The 11905-nt window shown below is 31.0% G+C and overlaps 1 protein-coding gene across 1 annotated transcript; it reads right to left on the bottom strand.

The window, feature by feature from the left end:
* Nucleotides 1–2827: 2827 nt before the first annotated feature.
* On the bottom strand, nucleotides 2828–11403 carry LOC140039239 (uncharacterized). The gene is made up of 2 exons (XM_072084840.1): nucleotides 11082–11403; nucleotides 2828–5464 (listed from the first exon to the last, which is right to left on the bottom strand). The coding sequence occupies exons 1-2, from the start codon at nucleotides 11401–11403 to the stop codon at nucleotides 4959–4961; spliced, it is 828 nt and encodes a 275-aa protein (XP_071940941.1). The 3' UTR covers nucleotides 2828–4958.
* Between the last annotated feature and the right edge of the window lie 502 nt (nucleotides 11404–11905).

Here is an 11905-nt window from a genome sequence, read left to right as displayed (position 1 = left end):
TTCCCTTTAGAAATCACATAAATCTTCTAGTTATTAGGAATAATAGGTACTTTTCAATTTTCGTCTGGCTTAGATAACCCGTATACCAAGAAATGAATACATATTTTGCACGTATCTTGAAATATTGATAATTGAGTCCCGACTATTATGCATAGAGGAAAATGATGACAAAAAAAGAATAGTGGAACATTTAAAGATGTATTGTCCCCCTAAAACATGAACAATAAAGATTAATTAAATCAGACTTTGAATAGGTTATTTTATAGTTTTAATAAAGCTTTCGTAGAAAAAAAAAAAGCAAATAATGTTTTTACTTACAAAACAACATAATATATGGTTAAATTCAACTAGAAATCCATTGGCTGGCAGCCAATTTGACAATTTTTTGATTTAAATTACAATTTTTTTTCAGGTAAAATACATTTTGTTTAGCTTCAATGTTTGATTAAATCGGATAACTGTTATGTGACATTAAAATGGCATATTCAACAAAAACAATTGTAAAAATTATTTTTGAGAGGACAGCTGCACATCTTTAATATTTATTAAATTTTAAAAGAAAAACCAACCTCGTTTAGTTAGTTAGATGGTATGCAATGAGTAATTAACCCGCCCCACCCCACTCGCATTATTAATCGTACAACTTTGTTAATGTTTTAAACATTGTTCTTATGATCAGAATTCACATACAGCTTCTGTAAAATAATTTCCATATATTCTACCTATTAAGCATATATTAATTTGTACATCTCATACAAAATGTATAGGTATACTTGATATTACACGACACCTGTTTTGCCGATTTGTAGCCAGGTTTGATATCTTTTCGTTTAGGCTTTAATATACGGAGTAATTTGAAAATCCAGATGTGAAAACCACGATAAAACAAAACTTAAAAACCGACAGACCGGATCAATTTCGACGCGTTTTCGATATGTTCGACAATTACCCGAAACGCGGAAAATGTCCTTTATAAACGCAAACGCGACAGCATTTTTCTATAAGTTATTTGTTTTACCACGGGTTCACATTAGACGTATGCATCCAGTAGAACCCATGCTAAAGCTCTGTCTACACTATCAAACTTTATATGACAAAATAATTTAATGTGCAAATATGATGTCATATTACTATCATATTTAAGCATATCACTGTCATATTTGGGCACATCACACTTTTGTTGTCAAACCAGTTTGATAGGGTAGCTTTATACTGTTTAAAAAAAAGTAAACCCTGCCCATTCTAAATTAAACTTTTGCTATCTGTCGGTCCACTCTTGGCTCATCATGTTAGTTAAAATGATACCATCTTGATACACGCGTTTTATTAACTTAGTGTGAAGCCTAAACCAAATACTACAGAGAAACGTTAATACACCAGCTTGTAATAGTCGACTTGTTAAGAAATGTGTTGTAAGCTTTAATATCTGACTGACACAGTTCACGTAATGATTAATGCAAAACATCCATATCAGTGATACGATGTATCCAATTTTGCGCCCTTGAGTTTGTTTTTTACTTCATCTCGGTCATCGATATCTTGTTTGTCGTCACGTTTTACTTTCACAGCAGATAAATCTCGCAGTTAATGGACAACACTTTCAAAAGATACTAGATTTGCTTATTAGGTTTTTTTGGCTCAAATATTATTAACATAGTAATATTATCACGTCTTTAGCAAACGTTTTTATTTACTTATAATGCCATTTTAATTTTTTTAAATTTTATTTCATGATTTGATTATTCTGGTATAAATGTACTTATGATGATTTTGTATTTTATTTGATGCCTTAGTTAATCCATAATAATATTCGTACACACGTTTAAACTGTAAAAACGTTTTATTTTATTATTTTTCTTAAGTAAGCGTTATATGTAAACTATAACCATTATAAAAAGGTATAAGATACAAGAATAATCTACTAATAATAATATTGCAATGATTACCGATATGCCAAGGCCAGTTTTATTAATGAAAAACCAAAGTCGTATAGTTTTATTATTTAGTTACTTTATATTTCCTTGTTTTGATAAATGTATATAGAAATACAATTGTTGTTTTTGACTTAGCATTACAAAAATGTTCTAGGAAAAAAAAAATTATGAACAAAAAACGAAATGATAATATTTGTTATGACTTGCATCAAGAAGACAACATTGATTAATCTACCGGGTGTATCTCTAGAAGCCTTTCTTTTTTACCATATCGTTCCATTTAATATCACACGATTTTCACAAAAAAATCACAAAAACTGGCAGCAAAAATCGAAGTTGACACTTCCAGATGTGTGCATATCGCTGTTTCTATTATTATCTCAGCTCGAGTCTAGGCTTACCAGAAATACATCCGCAATTAATCAACGTATACCTTATTGACGCGTTTTCAATATTTTTCACTGATAATGTTTTTAGTTTATGTAATCGGCCAAATGATAATAACAGTGTTTTATAGTTGATTCTCTGTAGTATCTGTGTTGGGAATAAATGCAAATTCCGTGATACAGCATCTGAAACACATATTACGCCGGTACCATGCACTACCCTTAACCTCCTTTTGCCGATTTGTCCAGTATCAGGCAAATTCTATATAGAGCATCGCATGTCTATACACTTTGTCTAGAACACATAATATATGTTCCATTCTCCTTAATTATAGTTTTTACCAAATTAAAGTAAAATGAGTTCAACTGGATTATTATTTAAAAGTAATAAAATACGAACATTATGCTATTATTTATTGATATTTATTTTAGGCATACATGAAAGCAAAACAAAGTTTATTTATATAACAATAATTCATTATGAAATATCAAAGATCTATTGTTCCCCAAAAATATTAAAAATGAAGATTAATAAAATCATACTTTGAATATGACATGTTGCAGTTTTAATAACGTTATTCACATCCATATAAAAATGTCACTTATACAAGACAAAATAAACGGTTACATTTATCCAAAACCCCATTGTTTGACATACTATTGACAATGTTTGACTTAAATTACAGTTTTTAAGATAAAATAATATTGTTTCGATCCAATTTTGTTTTTGGTCAAAGTGAATACCTATTATATACATTAAAATGGCATATTTAACAATACATAACATATTTGTAAAATTTAGTTTTTTTCAGGAGGACTTTTTAAGCTGCTTCCTCAAAATAAATTATTGTATGAACTCATTTTTTAATCACATTTTATTCAAAAGATTACATGCTTAGACAGAATTAAATCATTGATACCAAGAAAGCAACGTGATGGTACAAAGAGATTTCTACAAGAAAACAAGAAAATTTAACTGTTAATGTTATACGTATAATATTCCAAGTTGCAATAATTCATTTTATTGGAATACAGTTCAGTACAAAAGGTTATAAAAACTTCAGGCTAATAAATATTTATCATAAAGCATTTTGAATAGAATGTGAATAAAGTGGAAGACTAAGATATTTATACAATTTGATACACAGATTAAATAATGCATGATTTTATTCATTGACTATAATATCGATGATACGTACACGCATAAAGTCCACAAAATTCACAAAATTCACCCTCTCCAAATACTATATTGGTTGGACACTTCTTATGGATATCCTAGTAAAGCGTGGTTCCCACTAGCGACGCAACACAAGGACGTAACGCAACGCAAGTGAATTGACCAATCACAAGCGATGACTTATTCGCTTGTGATTGCTAACTGTCTATAACTTCGCTTGTCATTGGTTAAAACGCTTGCGTTGCGTTTACGTCCTTGCGTTACGTTCTAGTGGGAATCAAGCTTTAGAGACCGACATTACCGAAGTGTTATAAATCTCCGATTACAAACAAATGATGATATTTGTGTAAAACCTGATATTTTTTATTTATTATCTTAAAGTAGTGATCATTTTTGTAGTTTTAATAATGATAATTAGGCCTACATCATTAATACACAAATTCTTTACTGGTAATTTTTAATCTTTTTTCCATGAATTTTATTAAAATGCTATACCATTTTTAACGCATTTCTTGTGAATCTTGTACTTTTTTCTTGTAGGCCTAATATTTAAATTAATTTTAACCAAATAAATAAGCCAAAAAAAGTATGATGCATAGTTTTTTTTTTGTATCAAGTTCGGTTTCTTAAAATCAGGCCAGAAATATAAAAGTAAATTTTAATTGTTTGGATTTTGTGTAGGTAGACTTAATCAAGATTATAGACAATACGAAGCAAGAGGCTTAAGTATAATTGATAACATTTGTGTTCTCGTTAATAAATCTAGAACATTACGATAGTCTTCTGTAAGATTGCTCATTTGAATAAACTGATGATTTCATGGAATAAACTATACATGTTATGTTTATAGCAATATATAATATGGAAAGAAAATATATTAAAATTACACTAAAACAAGTAATTAAATATGTCTTGGTTTCTTAACATTTAAATCATGATATCATCAAGGTACCTGATCTACCTTTTTAATTCGCTTTGTTAACCCTTAGTCATTTTTCTTTTTTCATTACCGTATTTTATCGTAGGACTAAAAAAATGTGATTATGGAAATCATCTTATAAATGAAAGTGTTCATCGTATTATTTATATATTATACATTCTGTATATTATTTTAAAAGATAAAAAATACCGTCATGGTTTACAAAAAAATAACATCATTAAGCATGAGTGTTTTTTATTAAATTAACAATACACTATTGAATATTCATATTGCATAAAGAATAATAATGAAATAAAATTGTACAATACTTTTCAATACAAATGCTCATGTCAGTTAGGCCTCTAACAATAGACAGTTGATAAACAGCAACTCCGCCAGAACATTGAAAAATACTGTAGGCCATGTTGACCATGCACCACAGTTTTCATATAGGATGACAACTTGGTGATTTTCTTGTCATCAATGGCAATGAATCTGCAGCAATAGAAACTTCCATTTTTTTCTTTATTCAATGTGTTCCTTCAAAGGTGAGTTAATCGTGATCCTGAGGTCATAGTTGAATGTGAAGAAATATGAGAATTAAATCTATCAAAAGTTGGGCCTATTGTCGGTAAAACACCTGTACCTCCCCTTCCGCATGTGGTAGGTACGCTGTTACTATTGCCGTGAAATGTCCGTTCCATGCCTCCAATTGGGCTGAACATAAGCGAGTTTGCTGCTATAAGGCTAGATCTTTCTGACTGCCTAGCAAGCACCGAATCGGATACTTTCATTCCACGTTCGGCTCTCTCACTTTCTTTCATGTCACGTTTGTATTTCATCCTTCGATTTTGAAACCAAATTTTTATTTGTCTCTCAGTTAGATTTAATGCATTTGCCATTTCAATCCGTCTGGGTCTACATAAATAGCGGTTAAAGTGGAATTCTTTTTCTAACTCTACTAGTTGAGCACTTGTAAATGCTGTTCTATTTCGTTTAGATGTCCCTGTAACATCGACGGTTTTCTTTGTTGGTGGTTTTTCATAACCTGTATTTTTTTAAAAAAGAAGAAAACAGTCAAAACAAACTAAAGATTTTTATTTTTTTTAATTGACCCATGGGGTTTAGTAAAATATTGGTATTGAAAACTTCCGTAAACATGAAAAACATCTTAAACAAAATCAACAAAATCTTATGATTGTGGATAACTGTAGTGGTATGACGTTACGAATACGTCATAGGACTTAGTTAAAAGCGAAATACACAAACATGTGGTATAGGAAATGAAATGTTTACGTAAACAAAAAGAAAAACTCATAAACATTGCATGGTTGTAATTACAAAATTTGTATTTAAAAAATTTGTATTTAAAAAATGTATTGAAATAGTTTCTAGTTCCCAATTCTTCCAATGGTTCACAATTTTCTAAAATCACCATAATAACATATACAAAATAAACATATAATTATTTCGAAAGCTTATGTTCATTGTTACTGCAAAAATTTAATGGAAAGTTTCAGTCCAATTTTTAGCTTAGCAAACACTTTCCAGTTTAACAACAGTTTTAGGTTCGTATTTAGAGGTTCTTCGCATTGTTTGGAACAATATCTCCACTTAACATTGACATTCAAATCTCAAATGAGTTTTTTTCAATCAGAAAGAAAACGAATGTCTCGATTGATTTCAGGAATTTAAAAATGCTCTCCTGGACCGAATTGTCGTCTTATTTTCGAATTGTTCTTTGTGGATATGGAAGAAATCTTTTCGATTGTTATCAATTTACACACACTGGCATCAGCATTATAGTTTAACTTGCAATGAGATTACAATGCCAATATGGCCGTAAGCCTAACGATTATCCCAATCCAAAGATACTTATCCCCGGTGTACGAACGTAAAGCGGTAACTTTTGGAAAAATGTTAGGCCTCTATTTTTACTCTGGAACTGTAAACAACTATATGTAAACATAGAACTGGACTAAAAATCTCTAAATATTTCCTCGCAAAATGGAAGTATATTTATTATCTTTAAATCAGGAACGAGTTTAGTAATTTTATCATTGAATTTGAAGTTATGTCAAATGTATTATTCATTGAATAGAAGATATCATATATTCTAACATAATTCTTCATAACAAGAAGAAATAAAAGTGGGAGGACACAGAAGATACACACACGCACACACACAAAATTGAAGACATTACATTCAAAATTCATGTTTTAAGAAGGAATTCATGTTTTAAGAAAATTAAATCACATTGGGTCACTTAGTAGAGAAAATTTAAAATTTACTCCACTATACACTTTTTTGTAATCTTTTGTTTGAATTTGGTTATTCCTCTATATAGCTATTGTATAAGAGGAAAACTGTTTATACTCAGATCTGTTGAATTGAAAATACGCGTCAAAATCAGTACTGCTTGTAAAATTTATAATGACGTCATAGAGAATCTTGGAAGAAAAACAGTGTTCGTGACCGAAGTATTAAGAAGTCGGAAGTTGGTGATGACACCAAACGATTCGTTACTTAATGAATCGCTTTTTGTTTTCATGGCTACATCACTACGGTACGTGACAATGTCATATACTTTTGACCTACTGACTAGGGCGGATGTCACTTAAGAAAACAATGCGGGAATATCAAAAGAGGAAAAACTTTAAACTTTTAGATCAGTCAAACAACAATATCAAAGCATGTACAATATCCTATAGAAAATATAAAAGATGAGTAAGAAAAATAAAGTTTGAAACGGTACCTTGATTATAACGGATTCCTATTTTTTAAAAGCTACTTTTGATTAGAAACATCTATACAGCAATTTGAATAAGAAACTGACACGCTAAAGACCACTTTCTCCTATACGGGCCACAGTTGTGAATATAAAAATACATTGCCGATTGTAGGCCTATAACTATTGACAATATCATCTATGATAGCATTGATCAGGTAGGCCAATTTCTTGAATATTAGTAATGTTTTCTTTAACTTATAATTACCGTAATAAACTCAACCATAACAATTAGTATTTTACGGTTTACTTTTAAACAATTTTTGTTTGTTATAAACTTAACTTTCAGGCCTAGGCCTAATGGACATTTCATAATTGACTGTACTATTATTTATTGTTTAAAAAAGTTTCAGTATTTTGTTGTATATACAAATCTGCTTATAAATGAACGCCAATTATTTAACTTTTTCAAAATGTCTATGAATCGATTTAAGTTATTGGATACACGCGACTTTAATAAATCTGCATTACACAGTAGCTTAATTCTCGGTTTATTTCTCAATAATGTTTAAAGAGAGCAAAGTGAGTTTATTTCATCAGTTTATTGTTTATCACCTTGTAAAGTGTTCTTTAATAACTCGGTTATGACAACATCATTTTAATGGCTTCAGCATGTGAATTCTTTGACGCGTGTCGGTGAGATGAGGATAGTAATTACAAACATCAACATCAATAAAAAACATTTTGATGATCCTAAAAGCGATTTTAATATTTGAAATTCGTATCACAGAAAGCTGTAAACAAAAGATTTACGACAAGATAATGCCCACGTAAGGGTCACGGATTTTATCTTCATGGCATGTGTTTCAACAAAAACGGAAAACAAATATAAAAGTATCAACAATTGTAATGAAATTAAATATTTATTCCATAAATCTGCATCAAAAGGTTACAGTTAAATTAGAAAGGTTTTTAAACTATAATTGTAAAACAAAACAAACATTGTTTTGATAATTAATTGGTGGAACCATTGTTTTCATGCGTTGACATGATTTTCTCAATTGGTAGCTACTCTCATGTTATCTCAGATTGCTTCAACGCTAGGCCTATATTTTCTTGAATCATCATTATTGAAACTATACAGGAGGGGGGGGGGGGGGTTAGGATGTATAAGTATCATAAAAATATGAGTTTCCGTAACGATTATTAAGATAGTTATAAACAAAAATGCATTTGAAAGTCCACCCGGTATAGCAAAGCCAAGAGCCCGGTTGCTTAGAATCATTAATTATACCAATTTTTAATAGAATGAACCAACTAATATTAATAACACCTGAAATGTTTCAACAGCACATTATCATGTCAGAAAAAAAAGATAACGTTTATCTATCTAGATCATAAGTTATCACTCTACCTCATTTCTGGCATAACAATTCAAACATTTTCATGTCAGAACCGCACCTTTAATTAACATTCGGATTGGTTGAATAATATTGCATTGCATGCATGGTATAGACCTATTCTATTCTGATCATGTATGGCTAACAAATCTTGTACTGGGAAGCTGATAAATACAACCCATCAAATTGTCTGACATTTGAGCTTTACTGAAGGATATCCATTTTGTCAAAAAGTCTTTCTAATGAATTTAGGTTAATTAATCGCCTAGCGCCAGTATTTTGCTGGTTGTATATGATCAAACAAATTATACCAATACCTCAGTTAGACCCCTGTTGACGTCCATTACTATACCGTAATTGTCCCTTACCTTGAACCTAAACTAAATAAAACACGTCGCACTTTACGAAATATTTGTCAATGTTGGCGTACCATAGTACTGTAGGGCCATTTTTAATGTCTGTGTTGATATTTAGTTTACCAAATTGTTTCCTAGTTCTCGCAATCTGGTGTAGTATTATTATAATAGGCCCTCCCCATGAATGGAAATTACAGTGGAAATAGTGGTAAAACAATATATAGTTATTAATAAGCAATACAGGCAAGAGAAATGATAGTAATATTCAAGTTTAGTTTATGAAAAAAAAGAATTATTTTGCATAGAGAAAAATAATTGAATTAATAACATGCCATATTGTATTGATACTTAAAATCAAATTACATTACTCATATATAACGTTATTTTTCGGTATTCCCATCCAACGTGTTAACTTTCACAGCGCCAATTAATTTGTTTACAACTGAATTTACTCGTAAATTGAACAACCTTTTGTTCATGTCGTTGAGATGATCGCCAATATAGTAAGTAGTTATAGAGCTAGGATTAAAACTTGTGGAGCACTGATGGAAACGCAGCGGGTAGAGATGAATTTTGTCCCGGAACATTTCCATGGCCTTAGCTTTCAACGTGATCTTCGCCATGCCTAAAGCATTCATAACATGGTTCTATGCAATAACATAATCACCTAAATGGAGATCATTCCCTTGCTGTTGGTAAACGTTACATTTTGAGTACGGTACCGTACTACTAATGAAAGTGGTGTTAAACTGCATATCAGACTTTATAATAAAACTATATTGTTTAGAGACTGACAGAAAGCACACTCTTTTTATGCCAGCGCGCCATAATTACATTTAGGGTAGGCTTATACGATATATCTTGGGTCAAGTTTATTAGCTGATCTGGCTCATCCAAGGCTGCTACCTAGGCTTTATGGCCTAATACCATGCTACGTTGATAAGATGCGATCAAGGTGTGTTGAAACAGTAATTTTTAAAGTCTGTCAACGTGCTTAAACCACATACAATTTACTGAATTGAAACTGTCTAAAATGTTCCATAAAAGATTCACTCCAATAAAACAATGATATTTGTAGCGCCATGGAGGCCTCCTTTGGGATAGTTGCAATAACCCATAATTTATATCGAAGTGCCTTAGTAAAGTAAAATAAAGTTTTAAATAAAGTATATTATTAAAGTGGTTAGAAACTACATAATCTAATTGTACAAAATCATTTCTGAATGGATCTGTAGGATCAAAACTACCTATCAACGACTCGCTCATTACATGGTATATATTTACCGTGTGCCTAGGCCAATATAGTTACACAAACATTGCACATGTATTGGATATACAAGACATAGATGCTTTGAATATAGTATCTATAGGTTTCTATATAGTATAACGAAAGTGCGTATACAAGCGATATGGCAATACGATCAAAACTGCATCTGAGTAAACTAAATCTGATCAGAGAAATCATTATTCCAAAGAGACAATGGTAACATTAACAGACTTTTCTTTAGGATTTCTTATGGTAAATAATATTAAACATTTTTGTTTTATTTGTATGCCATAATATAAACGATTTGTCTGTAAAAAGAACTGTCTTGAGCTGAAGAAGTTATTTATTTTAACCGCATTTTACAAATGGTTGACGCATTGTGCCTAAAGGTAAGTACGATGAGTAGCATACTCTAATCAGGAACTCCCTGCTCTAATAGTACTACTGTACTACTAGACCCTGATTTAACTGTAGAAAAACACGACAGAAAACATTATTTAAAGATAGGCTACAGTGCAAACCGTTGTGCTTTTTTAGGCAATTGTTTATCAAGATTATATTATTCAGTTACAAATAAGTACGTATAGCCTACTAATTTAGAATAGTTATTAAAACTAGCCTATCATTTGATAAAGAAAACAATGAAATATTTCTTAATTAGTACGTCTCAATTTGAAAAAAAAGTTTCTGGTGTACGACAATCTTGTACTTGCATATAATCATAACTGACGCTATATCTTATCATCGTCGTGCTAATTGCCACACAAACTGATATTAAAAGGCAAACCGCGTACTGGCAGGTCCTTTCATCGCGTCGAAAGTTTGGTTCTGCTTAGGCCTACAAGGTATGTTAAATATTTCTTCACTGAAGAAAACAATGAATATAAAACTTAGTTGCTAATCATATACTTACCAAGGGGTTCGGGTTCTGTCGGTTTTTGTTTTGAATTTTGGCGGGATTCTACCATCCATGGATAAATAGTTTTTGGCAAGATTGATAAGTTTTTAGATGTCAAAGCCTGGTCGCTTCCACATGTCGTTGGAGTTGGATGCTGCGATTCTTGGCCATTAAAGGCGGAGGCGCCAACCGGTGAGTCGTCTGCTTGCACGTTTTGATAACTGTTTGAGTTGATTTGATCATAATAAAATTGCGAATTACTAAAACCAAAACCACCATTACTGTAGTATTCACTGTAAATCTGCGAACTGTCAAAAATACCTCTTTGCATCGTCATTTCTCGATAAAATTTATTTCCATCTGACAAATCTTGGGCATCCCTCGTTCATGTAGTTAGGAATCATAACACCACGTGACCAATATGTAGACCAATTAGATGTGCGTATAGTAAATCTCTGTATTTGTCGAAATCGGCTATACACAACAACACCGTACATATTAGGCTATTTGTAATTAATTTTAGAAAATTGTTAATTAAACGAATTATTGTAATGTATAAGGACGTGTTAAATAGCCGTATACAAATGTCGAATCAAACGAAACCGAAAAGTTTGTTTATGAAAATTTTCTTTTGTCCAGATCTTTCAATGCAAACATATTTTCAACGAATTGTCAATCTCTCTATTTTGCACGAAAGTCATGAGACCATATATGTGTATCTAAAATCTAACTTTTCATATTATAATTGTATTTAGGTACCATTATAAACCTTGTGATTTGGAAAAACACAATGTAGCTTATTGCAGAATATAAACAAAACGCGATAAAAACACTTTTAT

Source organism: Antedon mediterranea, chromosome 2, assembly GCF_964355755.1.
Source record: "Antedon mediterranea chromosome 2, ecAntMedi1.1, whole genome shotgun sequence".
NCBI lineage: Eukaryota > Metazoa > Echinodermata > Crinoidea > Comatulida > Antedonidae > Antedon > Antedon mediterranea.
Note: the sequence above shows the minus strand (reverse complement) of the source record. Positions and strands in the feature narration are given on the sequence as shown.

Coding starts and splice junctions, on each gene's coding strand:
- LOC140039239 (XM_072084840.1), bottom strand. CDS start 11,403: ATGACGATGCAAAGAGGTATTTTTGACAGTTCGCAGATTTACAGTGAA. Junction 5,465..11,081: donor GACAGAACCCGAACCCCTTG/GTAAGTATATGA, acceptor AAAAAAATACAG/GTTATGAAAAACCACCAACA.